The following is a 25,590-nucleotide window of genomic DNA, read 5'->3' on the forward strand; positions in this document are numbered from 1 at the left end:
TCTGCAAATCCCCCATTTTCTATGATGGTAGAACCCAACACATCAGTGCGAAGGATGAGGCTGAAGCTCTCATAGTAATCTTCAGCCAGAAGTGCCAAATGGATGTTCCTTCTCTGCCTCCTCCAGTGGTCCTCTGCATTTCATATACTAGTTTTCAGCCAATTTGATTCACTCTACATGATATCAAGAAATAATTGGAAGCACTGGATAATGCAAAGGCTGTGGGCTCTGATGACATTCCAACAATAGTATGAAGACTTGTGTTCCTGAACTTGCCACTATCCTGGCCAAGCTCTTCCGGGACAGTTACAATGCTGGCATCTACCTGACAATGTGAAAAATGTCCAGGTCTGTCCTGTACACAAAAAGAACAAATTATACTTGTCCAATTACCGCCCCATCAGTCTCCTCTCAACCTTCAGAAAGTGATGGAAGGTGGCATCAACAGTAACCTCCAGTGATGCCCAATTTGGGTTCTGCCAGAATCTCTCCTTTCCTTATCTCATTACAGCCTTGGTTAAAACAAGGTCAAAAGAACTGAATTCCAGAAGTCAGGTGAGAATGACTACTCTTCACATCAAGGCCGCATTCGACTGAGTGTGGCACCAGGAAGCCCCAGCACATCTGGAATCACTGGGTATCGGGAGGCAAACTCTCTGCTGATTGGAGTCATAACCGGCACATGGGAAGATGGTTTCAGTTATTGGAGATCAATTATCTCAGGTCCTCGGTATCTCTGCAGGGCTTCCTCAGGATACTGTTCTACCCCCAACTATTTTCACCACCTTCGTCAATGACCTTCCTTCCATCATCGGTCAAAAATAGGAATGTTCATCGATGATCACCTTATTTTCAGCACCATTTGTGACTCCTCAGATACGTGAGCAGTTCATGTTCAAATGCAACAAGATCTGGACAATATCTGGAGTTGAGCGTGCCACACAAATACCAGGCTATGATCACCTCCAATAAGACAGAATCTAACCACTGGCCCTTGACATCACTGAAATCCCCACTATCAACATCCTTGGGGTTACCATCATCCAGAAATTGTTAGACTCACCACATGAACACACTAACTCCAAAAACTGGTCAGGGGCAAGGAATACTGCAGCGCGCAACTAACCACCTGACTCCTCAAAAACCTGTTAACCACCTGACTCCTCAAAAACCTGTCCACCACCTACAAGGCACTGATCAGGAGTGATGAAAACTTCCCACTTGCCTGGATGAGTATGGCTCCAACAACACTCAAGAAGTTTGACATCATCCAGGAGAAAATAGCCCTTGGTTGGCACCACATTAACAAGCATCCACTCACTCCACCAATGACGCTCAGTAGCAGCAGTATTGTAAAATACTGTAGATGGCAATATATCTGTTGCCATTGTCTTTCTGGATGGAAACTGTTGTAGATTTAGGAGATGCTGTCCAACGATCTGTAGATGCATTATAGAAATTCACCACAGATCATTGGACAGCATCTCCTAAATCTACGACAGTTTCCATCCAGAAGGACAATGGCAGCAGATATATAGGAGCTGTAGGGTGCAGTCAGAATTTCACTTAATGTTCCAACTGACTTTGATGATGATGCAGATGACTCTGGCAAGGGAACACATTATAAATTCACATACATTCTACCTATAGAACAGAGGCATCCCACCCTGCCTCGGGACATCCAGTTTCCTGTAGGTCAGCTGAGCAGATCAACTCTTTAATATCACGTGTCAAAATCCTGGAACTCCCACCCGAAGGGCATTAAGGGTCTACCCACAGCATGTGGACTGCAGCAGTTCAAGAAGGCTGTTCACCTCCACTTTCTCAAGAGTACCTTTCATCATTTATTTAAATAATCTTGATGTGAATATAGGAGGAATGGTTAGTAGGTTTGCTGGTGACACTGAAATTGGTGATGTAGTGGACAGTGAAGAAGGTTATCTCAGAGTATGGTGGGATCTTGATCAGATGGGCCAGTGGGCGAAGGAGTGGCAGATGGAGTATAATTTAGATGTGAGATGTGGCGGTTTGATAAGGTAAACAAGAACAGGACTTCTATCCTTAATGCTAAAGCCTTTGCTAGTGTTGCCCAGTAAAGACACCCATGAGTGCAGGTCAGTAGTTCATTGAAAGTGAAGTCACGGGCAGACAGTGGTGAAGAAGGCATTTGACACGCTTGCGTTTGTTGGTCAGTGCATTGAGTATCAAAATTGGGATGTCATGTTTTGGTTGTACAGGACATTGGTAAAGGCCACTTTTGGCATACTGCATACAATTCTGGTTGCCCTTCTATAGGAAAAACACTAACCCTGAGAGGGTGCAAAAACTATTTACAAGGGTGTTGCCAGAACTATAGGATATGCGTTAGAAGGAGAGGGTGAATAGGAGGGGCATTTTTCCTTGAAGTGTTGGAGACTGATGGATGAACTTACAGAAGTTTATAAAATCATGAGGGTCATAGATATGTTGACAGGCCAAAGGTAGGGAAGTCCAAAGCTAGAAGGATAGGTTTAAGGTGAGAAAGGAAAGATTTTAAAAAGAATCTGAGGCATAATTTTTTAACACAGAGAGTGGTGCATGTATGGGACAAGCTGCCAGAGGAAGTAGTGGAGGCTGGTATGATTACAATATTTTAAAAGGCATCTGAATGGGTATATGAATAGGAAGGGTTTAGAGTGATATGGGCCAAATGCTGGCAAATGAGACAAGGTCAGATTGGGATGTCTGGTTGGCGCTGATGAGTTGGACTGAAGGGTCTGTTTTCATGCTGTATGACTATCACTAGGGGCAAGCAATAAAATTGCTGGCAGCCAGCAATGTCCATGTCCCAGGAGTGAATAAAACAAAAGAGATTTGTTTGAAAGGTAGTATGGCCTTTTGACATATTGGTAGCATCCTGTTGATGTTGAGCAACATTCATGTTACTACTGCTTTGTTGCAGTGTAGAGTATCTAACTTCCATCCATTGCTTAAACATTTGAGATATATTACCCCTAAACTCTGGTAGACTGTGCACTTATTAGGGACAAATTTGACAGCTTTAGGCCCATTCATAAGCTTGCACAATGTGCTTTGAAAAATAATCAGATCTGGATAATCGTTATCCCAGAGGGTGGCTGTATTGCACCCTATTTCAGTATCAGGCTTGCATGGTGAACATATGACTCGAGTCCAATTTCTGAGGTTGTCAATTTTGTGTGTGTGATGCTAGAGATCCCAAGATATAAATTGATCAGTGAAAACAGGTGTGTGGTAGAGAACACCCCCTGGCCAATTTCTCAATTAGGGCACCAAAGAAAGTGAGCTTATTTGACGACTACATTTCAAAAGGTGAATTTGTGCTTCGGATAGAACCATTTAAGACGTAAGAAAATTCTAGCATGCAGCTGCAAATTCAAATAATTCAATCTTGCAAACTTTACATGTATATATCGGAAGCATACATGGGGTGGCAGTTTGGGTATCATACAATTGATGACCAGTTTCTCATGAAAGCCAACAAAGATGTTTGTGAGAGCTGGGTCCAGGAGGAAACTGGGAATGCTATCTATTTGGGCCGATCTGGTGCTTTTAAAACTGAGCTCAACTATACAAGTTACCGAGTTAATGAATTCTGATTCACAGTAATGCATATAAATGGATATGCAATCAGTTATAGTGCAGATATATGTGGCATCTTTGTTAAATAGGCTAGCAATGTCAAATAAAGACTGACACTGTAGTAATGCATCGATATTAGATGCGATTCTGTGATCGGGCAGCATTGCTGAACAATAGAGTGCATGAAGAACTATGCTAACAGCCAGTTTAAGATTTTCATTAGGATTGTTGCAGATTGTCACAGAGTGGTGCATCTGCATGTACTGGAAACTATAAAAATTAATATACACTGCCTGTTCTGTGCAGTTAAAGAACAAATATACACACTCTGGCTCATTGCTCCTCATGTTGCTTTGACCAATCAATCTGTCTTATTTAAAATTTAGACAAAACCTAGCAGTTAACTATTCATTACCAGTGGTACATTCTGTATGGAATTGACTCGACCAACCTGAATCAACTTGCATCCAATCAAAATCTTTCTTTCAATGTAAATAATGTTTTCCCTCTATTGGTATTCTTGCAAATTGTCCTGATGAGTGCAGAATGAAAAGCTGTCTGTGTGGAGTTTGCACATTCTCCCCGTGTCTGCATGGGTTTCCACTGGGTGCCCTGGTTTCCTCCCACAGTCCAAAGATGTGCAGGTTAGGGTGGATTGGCCATGCTAAATTGCCTCTGGTGTTCAGGGACATGTAAGTTAGGTGCATCAGGCAGGGGAAATGTAGCGTAATAGGGTAGGGAAATGGGTCTGGGTGAGTTACTCTTCGGAGGCTCAGTGTAGACTTATTGGGCCAAATTTCCTTTTCCCACACTGTAGGGATTCTATGAAAATGATTTTCTTCCTCAAAATAGAAAGACAGAAAAAAATATGGTGTTGACCCATGATTTCATTCATATTGAGGTAGGAAAGAGCTAACATAAGCGTTAATATTTCCATTGAATGGAAATATCAGATTTTATATTGGCAGCAGTTGCTCAAGGCACTGCTCTGATTTTGATTTTGTGACATACATTTGCTGGGAGACTCAGCTTTAGGGTGGCTTGTCATATCTAGAGTATTCGTTCTGGCTGTGCTATTTTCAGGAGAGTCTAAGTATGTGAGACTTGCCTGAAAATAGCACAAGCATATCTCCTTGTGTGTGCAAGCAGCTGGCAAAATGTACAATATATATTTACTGTTAAGAACTCTGAAATGCTGGAATTTGGAAAGGATTGTTTATAAGTTAGGACTTGATTTTAAAAATGTTGTTTTAGAATCCGTTTTGATCTGCACTTTTTGTCATTTTTGGAGCTTTATGAAAAACTGTCTAGTTGAAACTATTTATGGCATATTCCTCAGGAGTGTAGCACCAGACAGCTTACTTGTCTAGAGCTACTACGATTTGCTATTACAATTTACTATTTAAGGATATACTATTACATTTTGATGTATTTGCGCAATTTTATCAAATGTGTCCCTGTCTTGTAATAAATTGTAATTGTGCTAAATGGAGCTCCAAATGTCCTTAGTTCTATCAGCTTATTTAGTATACAATATATTATTTTAGTAACAGAAAACTAATGCCTATTTAATTGACCCCTCCCTCAGATCACTCCGTGTCACAGCCAATCATGGTGCAGAGACGTCCTGGTCAAGGTTTTCATGGCAGTAACGAGGTCAACTCTGTCTTGTCTCCCCGGTCTGAAAGTGGAGGACTGGGTGTCAGCATGGTGGAATATGTACTGAGCTCTTCTCCTGGGGAAAAACTGGAGTCTTGCCTCCGAAAAGGACCATTTGTAAGTATTGGATGTGTTTTACTTTGCAATAGTACTAGTACTGCAGCCATGGAGAGAAGAGAAACCACACAGTTTAACTAGCAACTTTAATGATGTACATTGTGGTTTTTGTGCCATTCTGTTATTTTGTCATCTCACATGAGTCTCGGCACTATCACTTATGCTTCTCTCTCGTGTGTAGTTTAAATTGCTCACTAAGTACAACCCAAATTTGAAAGTGCTCTTCTGAGGTTATATTGCATAGTGTCAGTTATGCCAGTAGTTCAAGTAAAAGCAGTTCTGACCCTGCATCTAATCCTGGTACTATTTCAACCTCTCCAGTATGATGGACATTCTGTGGTAGCTCAGTCGAGTGGCCATGTTCATATATGAATGTTAATAACAAGTCCTGTTCAGCTACTTAACTTATGTGCTGCTTTGCCCTTGAATGATATCCACCACATTCTTGGATATTTTTGCAGTGTGCGTAATGGATTGGAACAGAAACCATGAGTCATTTCCTGGTCTACATTGTCACTCTACATCTCAAACGTGCACCATCTAAAACCTTCATGATCTTTATGGTTTACTGAACGGGCAGTCTTTCTGAACTTATCAAAGTTGATTTTTCTGTAATATGTCAATTTAATATACAATGAGTAGGCCTTTCCACTTAGTCACTGATATGCCCATTTTGTTTTTGGCCATCTTTTCCATTGGTGGCAGTATTGAAAGCTGTGATTTATTACCTCAGGCATTCTTGGTACTCCTAGCTTGGTTTTACCGGTGCAGATCCTTGGTTCTTCCTCTGTTTAATATTATGCTGTTTAGAGGCCAATTGCTGCAATTTACTTTGGGACCTTGGAGACTTTGGTGAAAAGAAATGATATTACATATACTGTGCAGTTTCTCGGCTATGTTCTCAGCTTTTTTAAACCTGTGAATGTACCAATACAGCTCTATCTTTAATAAAGGTTCTTTCCCTTATCTCTTCCCACACCCTCCTCTTTATCAATCTGTACAGGGTTCAGGAGATGCTGAGACTCATAATGAAAAGGGAGACAAGAAAGGAAAATCTTCATTCGACGGAGATAAGATGGGAGATCTGAAGGAAGTGGAGGATGATGGGATTGATAAAACAAACGGTCTGGTGGTACAAAATGGCATAGATGCTGATGTTAAGGACTTCAGGTATGCGGTGAATTTACAGCGTGCCCCTTTTGTATGATATTTTTGATCAAAGTTATTTAAAGCTGTTAAGTGTTACAGTAGGTTTATTGGAACATTTGCTCAATTATGATTGACCTCTTTTCATGTTGAGCCAATATCAGCGATTTCTATCCATTCGTACCAGAAACAAAATATTGCGGATGACAATACTTCATTCTGTCCAAAAGCTTGATCCATGCACCGGAGCTGCTTATAAGAGCAATGGATTAATATTATATGATTTTCCACACATTATCCACGACAGCACCTCTGTGGCAAATAGTAACATTTCTTCTGAAGTATGCAGATGTTAAATCAGGTCATGTCCTTTGTTATGGACTAGGCCAGACCACTCAAAACATTCTTAAGCAAGCAGCCCAAACTGTAACCTTGCAATTTGGTTTGGTAAGTGTACAGTAAGAAGGGCTCCTGAAGAAGGGCTCATGCCCGAAACGTCGATTCTCCTGCTCCTTGAATGCTGCCTGACCTGCTGCGCTTTTCCAGCGACACATTTTCGGCTACAGTAAGAATTACCCAGAATGAGTTAACAAGTTGACTACCCGGTTTTAAAACAGACAAAAGATTATTCACAAAATAACACAATGAAATACAAAGAACAGAATAAAGAACCCCCTACAGAACTCAGTCTATCCAAACTAGACTTAATTATACTGTTCTGAATATACACATCAGTCCCAATAAGCAAACCCCCTTAAAACACAGTAAAAGAAAAAAAGGAACAGGTGCTTACAGGTTGAATTTAGAAGGGCAGAGAGAGCCTGTTCACTGCTGAACTTCTAACAGATTTTGGACTGAACTGCTCAGCTCGAGAATTGACCACTCCTTTTTTCATCATACAGGTCACTTTTAAAACATGACCACTTTGGCCTGAAGTCTCATCTGTTTACATATAAACAAAAAGGTCTCTCAATACCCTTTAATCTCTGTACCAAACCAGTCTAATCTGAACCGGGAGAGTTTTATTACCCCTCTGGAAAAAAAGACCAAGGACACAGTATCTTTCAGAAAAGAAACAGCTTTTAGAAAAAAAGTGACCAGCTTTGTGACACCATGCACCAGCTTTCCCATTCCCCACTCAACAAAATAAAGGCCATGGCCTTCAAACTTTAAAAAAAAACTTGGCGTGTACAATTGATTGTAGAGGATGTGGCTAACGAAAAGAATCCAACACATGGTTACAAGCAGTAGCAATTACATTGTTGTGAGAGATTTAAGTACACATTAGCAGTCAAGATAAAAAAGTGTGAAATATTCTCCACGTAGATTGTGGCTGTGGTCTATCCTGTATACGATGATAGCCGGATCAGAAGAATGCCTTTATAGATCAGGATTTTGAGGGAAGCTGTGTTCTTTGCACCATGAGTAATTGCCATGACAATTTTTGCTGGCTGGTTAATTATACATGTCCAAAATATATCTTTCTCCAAATTTACATCCAGTCCATGAAAGCAGAATGAATGAAATACAAACTTGGCTAAGGGCACTTGGGCATTTTCGGCTGCATGCCCGAAGATATCGAAGCGATGAAGCAGTTAGAGAACAGATTTACTAGCCTGTTGCCTGATATCAGGACGTACAAGTCCGACTAAAGAGTTGGTGGGCATGTTGGGAAATGGGACAGTTTCGGTTAGAGCAGAGGAGACTGAGAGACCGATTTAAGTTCTAGGTTTTGACAAGCCGAAAGGATTATCCTAGCGAATCCAAGAGAACAGATCCATTGAACTATCTACCTTGTCTTTCCTTCTGCCCTAAACACCTGGGTTTTTAAAAAAATCTGTCTGCATTTGTATATGGGGGAGTTTTATAAACATATTAGAATTTTAACGAGTAGGTATATGTTAGTGGTTCAACATTGTTAAACTGTAGCAGGAATCTATTTACTATAAATAGCAATTAATAAATAGCAATTCTTAAGTGCAGAAACCTGGTCCATTCTTTATTAGTCAGGGTCTAAAAGACAGCTAAATTGGGAAACTTTGAGTATTCTTCTAAAATATTTAACTTTTATAACAACCCCAGGAGTAGTGAGGCTTGATTTCCAGCCAGGCTTTCCTAGTGAGGTGTAACAAAAAGACTAGAGTTTTGCTGATACAAAAGTGACAGGCGGTTTGTTCATGTCATAAATGTTTGAGAGCAGTATTTTTCTATAAATTCATTTGTTGATCAGTGAAGCTAAACATTGTATTCAAGTATGTATCTCTACCTCTTTGTTGAGTTTATTCAATTAGTATGGATGATTTACTCCAGTTATTGGCACTTCAATTTAAGCTGAGAGGAGATGGTGCAAGTTGTACATTGTATATTAAGCAGTTGTAATATTTCAAACACATTTACAGCTCAAGCTTTACTTATTAAGGCATAGAGGGGTAAAATGGTGCACCTCAGTACTGTAATTATCCACTAGTGTTACAAGTGACTCGTTTGGTCTTTCGGCAGATATTGGGAAATATCTCTTCAAGGATCATACAGACCTGGACCACTCTCAAAAACAGCAGATGCTAGCTCAGTTAATGTTAATGATTTGGTTTTGCTAGCCCTTAGTCTGAAGGGTTTCAGATTCAGATTGGGAATGATTTTAGTAAATTTTGGAGCCACCTTGAGAGATTGCACAGCTTAATGCTGTTCCTACGGTTCTTTTACTCATCTATGTTGACATTGTCTAGCTATCACCATTGTTAACAGCTGACCCGAGAATGCAACTTTAAAAAAAAGGGTTTTGTGATTTACACATGAAAGAAGTGAAACTATCACTGTATTCTAACAGATGAAAGGCTTAACAGACAATCAATTCTTCAATGTATAATTTCAGTTACATCACACTGCAAATTTTTGCTATAAATTCTGTTACGATCGAGCCCTCCACAATCACCTGATGAAGGAGCGTCACTCCGAAAGCTAGTGTGCTTCCAATTAAACCTGTTGGACTATAACCTGGTGTTGTGTGATTTTTAACTTTGTACACCCCAGTCCAACACCGGCATCTCCAAATCATGTTTATGTCCAGTTCACTTTCTGATCAGTGGTAGTTCCCAAGAAGTGTGATGATGCCGCTATCGATGTGAGCTGGGTACATTCGATCCTGTTGTCAATGGTCCACACGTGACACTGGTATTACTTGTTCCTTAGGTTGACTGTTGTCAAGTCTTTCTTCCTGTGGACACTGCCTAATGCAGTAGCTCAGGAATTGTAATTGATGCTGTGCAGTGTGAACATCAATAAGCAGCCCAACTTCTGACATTTATGATGAAGGGAAAATGTTGAAACAGTTGAGTGTGATTGGGCGAAAGTACAAATTGTACTCTGGGTGAGTTACTGTAATGTCTATCATGAAGAGTAGCTCAGTAGCACTATTATTGACTGAGCTGGCTGAGGCCTAAAGGATATAGCTGACTGACTAAGTCTGTGGCCAGTGATAGGGAAGAAAATACACTTGACCCTTTCCTCACCAAGTCTGCCTGTTGCAGATGCTTCTGTCCATGAAAGTGTCAACAGCAGTGACCACCGCACAGTCTTTTTCGTGGTGAAGTGCCATTTTCACAATGAGGATAACTTCCATTGTGGTAAAAACAATGACTGCAGATGCTGGAAACCAGATTCTGGATCAGTGGTGCTGGAAGAGCACAGCAATTCAGGCAGCATCCGACGAGCAGCAAAATTGACGTTTCGGGCAAAAGTTCTTCATCAGGAATAAAGGCAGAGAGCCTGAGCATGGAGAGATAAGCTAGAGGAAGGTGGGGTGGGGAGAAAGTAGCATAGAGTAAAATAGGTGAGTGGGGGAGGAGATGAAGGTGATAGGTCAGGGAGGAGAGGGTGGAGTGGATAGGTGGAAAAGGAGCAAGGCAGGTCGGACAAGTCCGGACAAGTCATGGGGACAGTGCGGAGCTAGAAGTTTGAAACTAGGATGAGGTGGGGGAAGGGGAAATGAGGAAGCTGTTGAAGTCCACATTGATGCCCTGGGGTTGAAGTGTTCCGAGGCGGAAGATGAGGCGTTCTTCCTCCAGGCGTCTGGTGGTGAGGGAGTGGCAGTGAAGGAGGCCCAGGACCTCCATGTCCTCGGCAGAGTGGGAGGGGGAGTTGAAATGTTGGGCCACGGGGCGGTTTGGTTGATTGGTGCGGGTGTCTCGGAGATGTTCCCTAAAGCGCTCTGCTAGGAGGCGCCCAGTCTCCCCAATGTAGAGGAGACCGCATCGGGAGCAACGGATACAATAAATGATATTAGTGGATGTGCAGGTAAAACTTTGATGGATTGGAAGGCTCCTTTAGGGCCTTGGATAGAGGTGAGGGAGGAGGTGTGGGCACAGGTTTTACAGTTCCTGCGGTGGCAGGGGAAAGTGCCAGGATGGGAGGGTGGGTTGTAGGGGGGCGTGGACCTGACCAGGTAGTCACGGAGGGAACGGTCTTTGCGGAAGGCAGAAAGGGGTGGGGAGGGAAATATATCCCTGGTGATGGGGTCTTTTTGGAGGTGGCGGAAATGACGGTGGATGATTTGGTTTATGTGGAGGTTTGTAGGGTGGAAGGTGAGCACCAGGGGCGTTCTGTCCTTGTTACGGTTGGAGGGATGGGGTCTGAGGGTGGAGGTGCAGGATGTGGACAAGATGCGTTGGAGGGCATCTTTAACCACGTGGGAAGGGAAATTGCGGTCTCTAAAGAAGGAGGCCATCTGGTGTGTTCTGTGGTTGGAACTGGTCCTCCTGGGAGCAGATACAGCGGAGGCGGAGGAATTGGGAATACGGGATGGCATTTTTGCAAGAGATAGGGTGGGAAGAGGTGTAATCCAGGTAGCTGTGGGAGTCGGTGGGTTTGTAAAAAATGTCAGTGTCAAGTCGGTCGTCATTAATGGAGATGGAGAGGTCCAGGAAGGGGAGGGAGGTGTCAGATGGTCCAGGTAAATTTAAGGTCAGGGTGGAATGTGTTGGTGAAGTTGATGAATTGCTCAACCTCCTCGCGGGAGCACGAGGTGGCACCAATGCTGTCATCAATGTAGCGGAGGAAGAGGTCTCCATTGTGTCATGTCAGGCTACGCATCTACTAAATGATAGAGACATGGAGCAGATTTAGTAAAATTAGACACCAGTGAAGCACAGTGGATCATCAGCAACACCAGCACTGATTTCAACTGCAGTCTAACTACATAGCCTGATTATATCTCCCTGTTCTACAGTTATCACAGAGCCTGTTCAATGAAGAATGCATAAAGGAGTGCTAGGAGCAGAATCAGGCATACTTAGAAAAGAATTGTTTGTGCACTAAATAGCGGATGCAGCATGCAGTAAACAGTGTTAAGTAAACCCTCAACCACTGCATTACTCCCACACGTAGTCATTATGGCGATAGACCATTTAAAATGAATAGGGGTTGGAGGTTTCACCAAGATTCACCCATTCAATGGTGGGGGAGCCCAGCACATTCCATCTATCCTGTGCCAGCAGTGCCAAGTTGGTTACCTGTCTCTGCTGCCTTCTGAGTTCCTAAGCATCAAAGATACCAGTCTTGGACCAATTTGATTCATTTCAGGTGTGGTCAGTATATGCTTGAAGACACTGGATGCTGCAAAGACTGTTAGGCCTGTACACATTCTAGCAATAGTATTGCAAACTTGTGCTTCAGAGCTAGCCATGCCTCTAGCTAAGCTGTTCGAAAGCAACAATTATATTTGATGCTATCTGGCAATGTGCAAATTACCCATATATATCCTGTCCACAAAACCAGAACAAATCCAACCTGCACAATTACTGCCATTATCAGTCTGCTCTCTCTTTCCAGCAAAGTTATGGAAAGGAACATCATCAGTGTCAAGTTTGGTGCTGAGTCCCTTGCTGTTTGTGGTATACATTAATGGTTTAGAGATGGATGTAGGAGGTATGATTTATTAAGTTTGCAGGTGGCACAATAATTGGTTGTGCAGTAAGAATGAAAGCCTTGGACTATTTACAAATTACATGTGCCAGTCAGATAGCTGAACAGTGGCAAACAGAATTTAAGTCTGAACAATATGAAGGAAAGCATTTTGGGAGAGCAACACAATGAATGTTAGGATTCTTGGAAGTTAAGAGGATCATAGAGAGCTTGGTATGCATGTCCATAGATTCTGAAAGGCAGTTGTGCAGGTGGATAAGTAGTTAAGGGTGCATATGGGATACCTTTATTAGTAAAGATATTGAATGCAAGAGCAGGAAGGTTATATTAGAGGTGTATAAAATGTTAGTTGGCTTGAGTACAGTGCAGTTTTGGTCAACATTTCATTAGATCTTATTGCATTATAGAGAGTGCAAAGATTTTCCAGGACTTTGCTTTGCCTGGAGTACTTCAGCAATATAGAGAAGCTAGATAGACTGGGTTTGTTTTCCTTGGAGCACAGGGAGCTGAGGGAAGACCTGTTTGAGGTGTACAAAGTTATGAGGAGCATAGGAAGAATCTTTCCCCACTAATGGCAGGGTAAGTAAGCAGAAGGTAAGGGTTAGGACGTTGAGAGGATTTTAGGAAAAGAAAATTCACCCAGAATGTAGTGGCTATCTGAGCTCACTACCTGAAAGGAAACAGAAACCTAATTAGAAAGATTTAGATAAATCATTGCGACACCCTACCGTACAAAGGTACAAGGGGATCTTGTGGTACAGTGGAAGTGTCACTACTTCTGGGCCAGAAGGCTTTTTTTCAAGTCCAATCTGATCCATTTATGCATTCCAGCTATGTGGAACAGGCCAAGTGCTGGATAAATGAGATTTAGGCCAGATGAGTGCTAGTTGACCAGCCTCATGAATTATAACATCACCTTCAAGATCCCCTCTTAAGTCATGTCACCCTGCTTTGGAACTATATTGCTGTTCTTTCGCTGTCACCACATCAAATCCTGGAACTCCCTCCCGAACAGCACTGTGGATGACCCTACACCCAGAGGACTACTGTTCAAAGCAGGCAACTTTATTACCATTTTCTTCAACACGTGGAGAATGGCAATAAATCTTGGTCAATGACTCAAATAGAGCATAAGCCATCTAAAAATCAGACCATGTCTGGAGTACTGAGATTTTGGTCCTCCTTATTTAAGGAATGATATCATTTCATTGGAAGCAGTTCAGAAAAGGTTCACAAGGATGATCCTGGTGTGGAAGAAATGTCTTAAGAGCAAAAGCTAAACGGTTTGGGACTTGACTTCCTGGAGTTTAGAAGAACGAGAGGTGATCTCATTGAATCATATAGGATTCTTAAGGGGTCTGCCAGGGTAAATACCGAGAGGGTGTTTCCTGTTGTGAGAGAGCTTGGGACTGGAAGACATAGTCTCTGAATAAGGGGCTGCCAATTTAGGACTGAGATAAAGAGGAATTTCTTCTGAGGGTTGAGTGTCTTTGGAGCTTCTTGCCACACAGCTGTGTGGCCATAGTCCTAGTTTATATTTAAGACTGAGATTATTCATTAGTCATGGGAGCAAGGGCTATAAGGACGGGGCTTGAAGAATGTTGGAACCGTGTGATCTTATTGAATGGTGGAGCAGGCTTGAGGGGTTGAATGGACTGCTCCTGTTTCTGTCTCTTGGTCTGCTGTTGCAGCTTGATTACAGTATTTGTATTCGGGTAGTGCTAAATACAACACATTTTAATTGATACCTAACACTTTTTAAATGTATGCATTAAAAATGTCACCTGTTTTGTCTTCATTCCTAGTAGCTGTCATTTGCACACAAATGGGCAATTCAGCCCAATAGATTTACCATCCTTTTTTTAAATTCCTGCCAGCTTTCTGTTTCTGCTAATATGTGTTATATTTCCTTTTGCTTCAAACAGTCTGTGTGGCACGCTAACACCAGTGTTACGAAATTGCAATGTTGTATTTGTGGCATTTGTTTCTGTACTTGTGTATGGGAGCAGTTTCTCAGCATCATTTCTGTTGAGCCACTGCATAAGTTTTAAGCCCGTATCAGCTATCGTCTTAGCTTGTTTTTTTCCAGAGAAAATGCCCCTTCCCACAAGCTCCTTTCTGATGGTGGCATCTCAATTATGACAACATCCTTGTCAATCTTTCCTGCACTTTTTGCAAATGCTTCAATGTCCTTTTCTAGTCCAGAAGTTAAAACTATGAACACTTCAGGCTCTACATAATTGAACATTGTCCCTGCTTTTGTATTATTTTCCTCCAAAATGAACTTAGTTTTTATGTTTGCATTTTTGGTGTTGCCATAATAAACCCTTTTTTACTTCATGTGATTTATGTTTGTATTTCATGACTTGCATACCCCATTTAATCTCTGACCTTCTGAGAAATAATATCCTCATGACTCCATATGTATACAAAGGGATAAAATTGGCCATTTTACAGTAGGAAAATTAAGTTGGACCCAACCAGGCATTTTAAAAAATATTTAATGCAATTTCAAGTATGACATCCTCCTTAATACATTATCATAATGTTACATTTAAGGAACTTTGTGGTTTTGTTTTTTCCCTTTGTCAGCAACGCATGGCTTACTATGAAACTTTTTTTGATTAGTAAATGGCTCAAAGACTAAGAGCGGTTTTTATGTCTTAAACCGTGTCTGATTTGCTTATTAGAAGAAGCTTTATTGTGTACATGGCAACTCTTGTGAAGTCATTTATTGATTGGAGGTGATATTCATATTTCAACATTTAATGTTGCAAGATTAAATTGTGGCAGGCAGCGGAGTTGTGATGATGTTACTGGATGAGTAATCCAGAAACCTGAGCTAATGTTCTGGGAGATATGAGTTCGAATTCCACCTTGGTAGGTGGTTAAAATTTGAATTCAGTGAAATCTAGAATGAAACGCTACCTTAATGGCCATGATTCAATTCTTCAATGTATAATTTCAGTTACATCACACTGCAAATTTTTGCTATAAATTCTGTTACGATCGAGCCCTCCACAATCACCTGATGAAGGAGCGCACTCCGAAAGCTAGTGTGCTTCCAATTAAACCTGTTGGACTATAATGTGGTGTTGTGTGATTTTTAACTCTTTACCTTAATGGTGATCATGTAACATCAATTGTCATAAAAGCCCATCTAATATCTTTAAGGAAGAAAAGCTGCCATCCTTACATGATTTTCCCTACATGTGACTCTTAAAAGCCCTCTTGGCAATTAAAGATGGGCAATAAATGCTGTCTTAGCCAGCGATGCCCAAGTTCCATGAACAATTAAGAAAGATGACTGTCAGCACTTTGACTAGACTGTCTTTAACACTTTGTATACAAATCATTGATTGCAAGTCTCCAGATCAATACATATTTAGAACATAGAACAGTACAGCACAGAACAGGCCCTTCAGCCCACGATGTTGTGCCGACCACTGATCCTCATGTATGCACCCTCAAATGTCTGTGACCATATGCATGTCCAGGAGTCTCTTAAATGTCCCCAATGACCCTGCCTCCACAACTGCTGCTGGCAACGCATTCCATGCTCTCACAACTCTGTGTAAGGAACCCGCCTCTGACATCCCCTCTATACTTTCCTCCAACCAGCTTAAAACTATGACCCCTCGTGTTAGTCATTTCTGCCCTGGGAAATAGAGTCGATAGCCAGAGACTATCTATGCCTCTCATTATCTTGTATACCTCAATTAGGTTCCCTCTCCTCCAGATAAGATAAGCCCTCCAGTCCAGGCAGCATCCTGGTAAACCTCCTCTGAACCGTCTCCAAGGCATCCACATCTTTCTTATAATAGGGCGACCAGAACTGGACACAGTATTCCAAGTGCGGTCTAACCAAAGTTTTAAACAGCTGCAACAAGATCTCACGACTCTTAAACTCAATCCCCCTGTTAATGAAAGCCAAAACACCATATGCTTTCTTAACAACCCTGTCCACTTGGGTGGCCATTTTAAGGGATCTATGTACATGCACCCCAAGATCCCTCTGTTCCTCCACACTGCCAAGAATCCGATCCTTAATCCTGTACTCAGCTTTCAAATTCGACCTTCCAAAATGCATCACCTCGCATTTATCCAGGTTGAACTCCATCTGCCACCTCTCAACCCATCTCTGCATCCTGTCAATGTCCCGCTGCAGCCTACAACAGCCCTCGATACTGTCAACGGCACCTCCAACCTTTGTGTCATCTGCAAACTTGCTGACCCATCCTTCAATCCCCTCTTCCAAGTCATTAATAGAAATTACAAACAATAGAAGCCCAAGGACAGAGCCCTGTGGAACACCACCCACCACAGACTTCCAGGCAGAATATTTTCCTTCTACTACCACTCGCTGTCTTCTGTAGGCCAGCCAATTCTGTATCCAGCCAGCTATGCTCCCCTGAATCCCATTCCTCCTGACCTTCTGAATGAGCCTACCATGGGGAACCTTATCAAATGCCTTGCTGAAGTCCATATACACCACATCCACAGCTCAACCCTCCTCAATCTTTCTAGTCACATCCTCAAAGAACTCAAGGTTTGTGAGGCATGACCTGCCCCTCTCAAAGCCGTGTTGACGACATTTAATCAAGCCATGCTCTTCCAGATGGTTATAAATCCTATCCCTCAGAATCCTTTCTAACACCTTGCAGACGACAGACGTGTGACTTACTGGTCTGTAATTGCTGGGGATTTCCCTATTTCCTTTCTTGAAGAGAGGAATTATATTTGCCCCTCTCCAGTCCTCAGGTACGACTCCAGTGGAGAGCGAGGATGAAAAGATCTTCGCAAGTGGCGAAGCAATTGCATTTCTCGTTTCCCAAAGCAGCCGAGGACAAATCTGGTCCGGGCCTGGCGACTTGTCAATCTTAATGTTTGACAAAATTTTTAGCATATCAGCTTCCTCTATCTCTATCCATTCCAGCATGCATATCTGCTCTTCAAAGGTTTCATTCACTACAAAGTTCATTTCTTTTGTAAAGACAGAAGCAAAAAACTCATTTAGGGCTTCCCCTACCTCCTCAGACTCCACACACAAATTCCCTTTGCTATCCCTGATCGGCCCTACTCTTTCTTTGACCATACACTTATGTGAGGACTAAGAGAAAAATGCCTTTGTGTTCTCCCTAATCCGTTCTGCCAGGCCTTTCTTGTGCCCCCTCCTGGCTCTCCTCAGACCATTTTTAAGCTCCTTCCTCGCCTGCCTGTAATCCTGTAGAGCTGAGCTTGACCCTAGCTTCCTCCCAACTTATGTAAGTTTCCTTTTGACGAGAAGCTCCACCGCTCTCGTCATCCAAGGTTCCTTTATCTTACCCCTTCTTGCCTGTCTCAGAGGGACATATTTATTCATCACTTGCAACAACTGTTCCTTAATCAGTCTCCACATGTCAATAGTGCCTTTACCATGAAACAATTGCTCCCAATCCATGCTTCCTAACTCGTGTCTAATCGCATCATAGTTTCCTCTTTCCCAATTAAATATCCTCCCATTTTGCCTAATCCTCTCCTTCTCCATAGCTATGTAGAATGTGAGGCAGTTGTGGTCACTATCACCAAAATGCTCTCTCAACACAAAATATGATACCTGCCCCGGCTCGTTTCCGAGCACTAAGTCTAGAATGGCCTCTCCCCTTGTTGGCCTGTCAACGTACTGAGTTAGGAAACCCTCCCGAATACACCTTACAAAAACAGCTCCATTCAAATCTTCTGCTCAAAGGAGGTTCCAATCAACATTGGGAAAGTTAAAGTCATCCATTACAACAACCCTACTCTGTCCACACTTTTCCAAAATCTGCCGACCTATGCTTTCTTCCATCTCCCTGCTGCTATTGGGGGGCCTGTAGTAAACCCCTAACAAGGTGACTGCTCCCTTGCTGTTCCTAATTTCCACCCATACTGACTCGGTAGGCACATCTTTCTTGACAATGGAAGCTTCTGTAGCTGTGATATCCTCTCTGATTAGTAGTGCTACACCCCCTCCTCTTCCCCCCCCCCCCCCATTCTTTTTAAATGCTCTAAACCCTGGAACATCCAGCAACCATTCCTGCCCCTAAGAAACCCATGTCTCTGTTATGGCCACAACATCATAGCATCAGGTACTGATCCATGCTCTAAGTTCGTCACTTTTATTTCTGACACTTCTTGCGTTAAAGCAAACACACTTTAACTGATCCCTTGGTTCCTTCCCTGGAAAATCCTTCCCATTAACCCTAACCCTCATCTGCATCAACTCTCTCCTCCGTTATACAGCTCAGGTTCCCACCCCCCTGCCATACTAGTTTAAACCCTCTCGAACTACTCGAGCAAACCTTCCACCCAGGACATTGGTCCCCTTCCAGTTCAGATGCAACCCGTCTTTCTTGTACAGGTCCCACCTTTCCCAGAAGGCATCCCAATTATCTACATATCTGAAGCCCTCCCTCCTACACCAGCTGCGCAGCCACGTGTTAAGCTGCACCCTATTGTATTGCACATTTCTTTTACTTTTCTGCGACTGATTTAAATTTATACAGTTGCTGTAACCTATGTGTTCTGACAACAAAGAGTTATTTTTGTTGTGTGTACAAGAATGACGTTCAACTTTTCTTTGCAGTCGTACCCCTGGCAGCTGCCAGACCTCCCCAAACGAAGTTGTGGATCTTCTTGGACCCAACCAGAACAGTTCCGAAGGCCTTGGTCAGCTGGCTAACAGTAACAATGTGAAACCTACAGAAGATTTTAACAATGTGGAGTCACAGAATGTGCCCTTGGATTCAATGGAACCTGTTGGGCTGGACTCGCTACAATTTGATTATTCCAGTAGCCAGGTGCAAATGGATTCCGCGACAGCTGCTGTGAGTTTGTTTGACTACAGCTCTCAACAGCAGGTTAGTTCACCTACATCTAAGCTGCTGAGACTAAGTTAAAGAGTTAAAAATGCTGATCAAATTAAAATACTCATTTTTAACTATTGATTCCATGGTGACAGATGCATATGCGAGCAGTTTGTCAAAGCTGAGGTGCTTCATTTTCCAGCTTTACTTGACCCCTGTAAGTTTCTTCCCATTTATTCTAGTGCCATATTTTTACTGCACTGGTGTGCAATTCCCAAGCTCCTGACAGCAATGGCAAATAGAATTCAGTATTACTTAAGTCAAGTTATTATAAAACCATAAGACATAGGAGCAGAAATTCGGCCATTCAGCCCATCGAATCTGCTTCACAATTCAATCGTAGCTGATAAATTTCTCAACCCCATTCTCCTGCTTTCTCCCCAGAACCCTTGATTCCCTTGATAATGAAGAATCTGTCTATCTCCATCTTCAATATACTCAATGACCTGCCCTCCACAGCCTTCTCTGGCAGGTCATTGAGTATATTGAAGATGGAGATAGATAGATTCTTAATTATTCCATGGATTCCTCACTCTCTGGCTGAACAAGTTCCTCCTTATTTCCATTCTAAAAGGTCTTCTCTTTACTCTAAGGCTGTGCCCACGGGTCCTAGTCTGTCCTACCAATGGAAGCATCTTCCCAACATCCATTCTGTCCAGGCCATTCAGTATTCTGTACGTTTCATTATACTTGTAAAACATTTAATAGTGAAAAGCAGCTTTAGATGGGTAGTGGAAAAACTCAGCAGTTTTGGTCCTACCTGTAGCGAGGCAGAATTAACAAATGAGTCCAATATGACTCTTGAGTTTCCAATACGTAGATAACATGAGAACGATATGTGCCCCCACCCACCAGTAGCTGGGTAAAAGGAATAGAAATTGACTTGAACCTCCTTGAGTTAATCATTGCTTATTGAGTGGCTTGACAGCATAGCTGATTGTGAGGATTGCAAACATGGGTCAAAGGTCACTGAAGCGGCCCCAGTGCTGTTTTAGAAATCTCTCTTCTTTCCAAGCTATATGATTGCTGTATTGATGCATACAGTTACAAGGTAAGTTTTTAAAAGGGTTGACATTAGCAGGATCTGAACAACGTAATTAATCCAGTAGATAACACCCATTCTGAATTGATTAAAAATAAAATTCTTGGCACTTAAAGTCTATTTATTAAACATTGTTTAAAAAGGTGGCCTCACAAACCTACCTGTGTCTTTAACATTTGAAAAAAAACAGTAAAATTTATTGAATTGGGATTGTATAAATCAATAGAGTTGCTTTAGGCATTGGAGACTGTAGGCCAGTTGGTAATCAATCTGGGAAGATGCAAGTTAACCACAGAAGAAAGTAGGTTTCAATGAAATCTGAAAAATGTACTCTACGTAGACAACACACAAATATCTCCTGCAAGCTGTTGGGAAATTTCAACTTGCGCAACGCATATTTCTCTTTTAAGCTTAGTTTAGCTGTGAGTTTAATGAAGAAATAATGAAAAAGGGAAGAAAAATACAGGTGCCAGAGATCCAAACATACGTTGGCACCAACGAGCAAGTCAATCACCACTGAAAATTTTTAAAAAGTGTGTAACCTTTCTTCAGTTTTACTCAACACTAATTATTTGTTTAAAAAAAACTGTTTAAAAAGAGAGAAATTGCGTCTCCGGTCAAGAAAAAGGAGGCGGCCTATGTCAGCTATAGACAGGTGGGATCAAGGGAATCCTGAGAGGAGTATAAGGGCGTAGGAGTATCCTTAAGAGGGGACATGAGATAGTTTTGGCAAATAGTATTAAAGAGAATCCAATGAGATTCTGTAAGTATATTAAGGGAAAAACCGAACTCTGGAGAGAATAGGGCTGCTTAAAGGTCAATGTGGCCGTCTGTAGAACTACAGGAGATTGATGGGATACCGAATGGATATTTTGCATCAGTATTTACTGTGGGGAAAGGACATGGAAGCTAGGGAACTTGAGGAAATAAATAATGATGTCTTGAAAAGAGTTCATATTACAGAAGAGGTGCTGGAGGAAAATGCATAAAAATAGTCTTTGGCGGAATCTGACAGAAGGTGTTGGTAGAGGATTGCTTATCAGAGTGGAGGACTGTGACCAGTGTGTCGCAAGGATTGGTGTAGGTGCTTTTTGTCATTTGGAGATGCAGTGGACAGTGAAGAAGGTTATCTCAGTGTCATGGGGCCTCGATCAGATGGCTTGTGTGACAGAGTTTAATTTATTTAAATGAGCTGTTGCATTTTGGAAAGGCAAAGCAGGGCCGGGCTCACATGGTTAATGGTAAGGCCCTGGGAAGTATTGCTGAACCAAGAGACCGAGAAGTGGATGTGTGTAGTTCCTTGAAAGTGGAGTCGCAGATAGACAGGGTGGTGAAGAAGGCGTTTGGCACGCTTGCTGTAATTGGTCAGTGCATTGGTAATAGGAGTTGGGAGGTCATGTTGCAGCTGTACAGGACATTGGTTAGGCCACTTTTGCAATACTTCATACAATTCTGGTCGCCCTACTATAGGAAAGATATTGTTATACCCGAAAGGGTGTAGAAAAGATATATAAGGAAGTTGCCAAGACTGGGGGGGGGGGGTGAGCTATACGGAGAGGCTGAATAGGCCGGGGCTGTTTTCCCTGGAAGGTTGGAGGCTGAGGGGTGACCTTGTGGAGGTTTATAAAACTCATGAGGGGCATGGATAGGATAAATAGCCATGGTCTTTTTTCTAGAGTGAGGGAGTCCAAAATAAGACGGCTTCGGTTTAAGGTGAGAGGGGAAAGATGTAAAAGGAATCTGAGGGGTAACGTTTTCATGCAGGGAATGGTGCATGTACAGAACGAGGTGCCAGAGGAAGTAGTGGAGGCTGGTACAATTACAACATTTAAAAGGCATCTGGATGGATATGTGAATAGGAAGGGCATAGAAGGGTATGGGCCAAGTGCTGGCAAATGGGTCTCGATTAATTTAGGATGTCTAGTCGGCATGAACGAGTTGGACCAAAGAGTCTGTTTGTGTGTTCTATAACACTAACAGACCCTGACTGATTTGTGCACTTGCAGCAGACTCCTTCTACTGTGGGTATGCACCATGTTTTCTTTGGACTAAGAGGGCCAAGTGCCTAGTGTCACGTAGCAGCATTACATCTAAAAATCTGTTATATAACTTCAGGCCTTTACCCACTCACCCACCCCATATAATGTTAACTGTTCTACCTGGTCATCTCAAATGCCAGGGTTATTGTTTGGAAACAGGGTTCTATGCTTCACACATTCTGTGAAACTGGCTTGTCGTTACTCTAAAGAGCTGATTTTTTTTCTACACCTGGCGTCTAAAAATTTGCATTTTTACAAAAAATAATAATTTCACCGTTCTTCCATTTTGAGACAGGTAATACTGCAAGTCTTTAACTGCTGGATGAACAAAACCTAAATTTTGTGTTGAGAAGTAGTGCTTTAGAACGAGGAAGTGATGCACAGAATTCTGGAAGGAGATAACAGCTGAGCTAGTTGATGAAATATGTAAAGAGCACTAGAGCTGTAAGTACGGTGAATCAACCAGTATTCAGCATGTTTTAAAATGTTTTTTTCTTTAGCTATTCCAGAGACAGAATGCATTGACGGTTCAGCAGTTGACAGCTGCACAACAGCAGCAATACGCCCTTGCAGCAGCCCAGCAACCACACATAGGTAAGCCATTTTCAAGAATATCTTATTAAGAAACCTGTGTACTCCCCTGAGTGTCTGATGAACAATTATTTCATCATTCAAATATTTATGTAATTTTCAATATTTAGCTTTGTTAATGCAAAACAGATGAGTTTAGGATTTGATGGCAATGTGAAATCCAAGTTATAGAGAAGAATTGTGCATAAATTGGTGATTGTCTAATGGGAGGAGGGAGGTGACAGTGAATTGTGGAGGAAGTACTGACTAACGGCTAGAGTGACATCTGTTACTTGAACAAGAATCCAATATAATTGGGAACCAGACTTAATGGCCCTGTTAATGTCTTTCATTGCCTTGTGGAGTCATCGGGTATTCAGGGAGATGTGTCAGTTTATTGAGCAGTAATACTAAGTGTGAGCATAGAGGCTCAAAAGAGCCACTTAAATTAAATGTGTTTGCTTGACCGCTTGAGTGTATTATTAAAGCCTTTCAATATCAGCTTGTAACACTAGCTTTTCATCTGTGACTTAAGAATCCTTACTGTTCTAATCATGTTTGAATGAACTGAATATTCAAGTTAAATTATGTTTAATGATGGATTTGGTAACTGGTTGGAAGGGGTAATTGTTTCTCAGATACAATGTTGTTTCAATTTTGAAACTCTGGAATTCCCCTTGAGGACTTTATATCAGTTACGCTGCGACCCCCTTCCTTTATTAGCTATGTTGAAACCCCTGCAATTATTGTTTTATCACAGTGCAGCACTGCTGAGCAGTCAAAAGGCACCAATAGCATTGTAATGCTGTACTGAGAAATTAAATAGTTTGTTTCTGTAAGATCAGTGACAGAACATTTCATTACTATTGAGAGAAAACTTTTATATTGGTTCACTAATGTTTTACATGTAAATGGCTGTTTGTTTATCAACTGGAATCAAATATATTTTATTGGATTTTGAGAGATGGCTATCCAAAAAATGGTACCATTTAATCTTTGTATTGATGGGATTGTAAGGCTATTTTTGGTGTAAATGCAAAATTGCATTCAGTGTGAACATTTGGAAGTGATGGCACTCATGGCCCTCAGTCAGAAACTATTCAGTATCAAGAACTGAATTTATGTTGTCAAATGATTTGAGCCAGTCACAACTGGCTGGGGAATGGGTGGTTTAGTTAAAGCCTTATCGGTGTTTTCAAGTTATCTGCACAGGGTGGCTCTTTAGCCTGTCATGACAAGACATCACTTGGAGCATTTATCAACCGAAGCAGTGGGAAGTACATTGTCCTTTATTAAAATTTTAATTCTAACTGGTTTCTAGTGTATTTCTTACTCGCAGTCTTACAAGCAGTACCTATGCATCCATTCCATTCTAGCTATAGTTACACAAATTAAATGCAACGTAGGCACTTTAAGTAACGCATTTGAATTACTGTTGTGGTGTGTACAAGTAATATATACACCAATTTTCTTCTTGTCATGTATAACTGCAAACTATTTGACCCTGAGCTTTTGAAGTAATGATGATTTATTGTTAGTTTGAATCAACTTCCTATGAGCATGTTATCTGATTTTTCCCTTGCAAGGGGTACTAAGTTTTAAGAGTGCCATAATTGCAGAACTGATATTCTTTGCTCACCTTTTTTTACCCCCACAATTGCAATGCCACATAACTGCATGCATACTTCTGTTTTTGGAAACAGTGCTAATCAACGTTAATTTACAATGTTTCAAATCCACATTTTGGTTGTGTGTGCTTGAACAGTGATGACTATGACTGGGCCACTAATCTATTGTTCTAAAATTAAGGTGTCATTCCAAATACTTGATGTGGGGTTTTTATATGTTGCACAGGTATGTTTTCAGCAGGGCTTGCTCCAGCAACCTTTGTTCCCAATCCATACATCATTAGTGCTGCTCCTCCAGGTACAGATCCCTACACTGCCGGGCTTGCCGCAGCTGCAACTCTAGCAGGTAAAATGCAATGATCTGTATGAAGACAATTAACTCTGATTTCTTTCCTTCCCCACACTGCCCCCTCCAGTAGAAGCTAAAGGCAGGCGGGTAGCGATCCTGGAAGTTATAGATGAAGAGTGAAGGAGGGAATTGAACATTTGAAAAGATGGATTGTTCTGAGTGCAGGAATCTGGATAAGTTGAATGGTTTTTTGTCTTTCTGGACTTCACGTTGTCCCAACTAATGCAGTGTAGTAAGATTTTGGATTTAATGGTTCATTTATAAGTGTTGGCACTTTTGCATCTCTCAGTCAGCACTTCGGCTTTAAAAGGGATGAGGGTAAATTGAGAAGTAACATCAGTGAGCTGAGTAGTAAATCCACGGAACAGCATGGCTTGGAAAATGGTGAAAGCAAATAGTATGAGACTTCAAAATGCAGGTTGTGGGTAAGATTTGTTTGAAAGTTGCTTTGAACTACAAAATGAATAATGTTAAGATGTTACGTATGGGGAATAACAAGTGGAAGACAACACTTAGTTGCCTTAGTTTTCACTGTCCAGGCTTAACTTGCCTTGTTTCTGAGCTCGAAGTGGATTTCTTTGGTAAGAGATTGATTGCGATGATGACAGGAAAATTTCATTCTCATTGTATCTTGTAT

General features: G+C 41.7%; 1 protein-coding gene across 7 annotated transcripts in view; it reads left to right on the forward strand.

The window, feature by feature from the left end:
* pum1 (pumilio RNA-binding family member 1) overlaps window positions 1-25,590 on the forward strand; it is a 171,610-nt gene that overhangs the window by 100,147 nt on the left and 45,873 nt on the right. For all 7 annotated transcript variants that reach the window (XM_087976714.1, XM_087976713.1, XM_087976712.1 and 4 more), the window contains 5 exons: window positions 5,189-5,376; window positions 6,380-6,546; window positions 19,046-19,319; window positions 22,907-23,000; window positions 24,831-24,950. In XM_087976714.1, the coding sequence (XP_087832840.1) occupies window positions 5,189-5,376; window positions 6,380-6,546; window positions 19,046-19,319; window positions 22,907-23,000; window positions 24,831-24,950 (843 nt within the window). The remainder of the gene's footprint in view (window positions 1-5,188; window positions 5,377-6,379; window positions 6,547-19,045; window positions 19,320-22,906; window positions 23,001-24,830; window positions 24,951-25,590) is intronic.

This window comes from Chiloscyllium plagiosum, unplaced genomic scaffold (assembly GCF_037043375.1).
Source record: "Chiloscyllium plagiosum isolate Xiang-an unplaced genomic scaffold, Cpla_swu_hap1 HiC_scaffold_30, whole genome shotgun sequence".
Taxonomy (NCBI): domain Eukaryota; kingdom Metazoa; phylum Chordata; class Chondrichthyes; order Orectolobiformes; family Hemiscylliidae; genus Chiloscyllium; species Chiloscyllium plagiosum.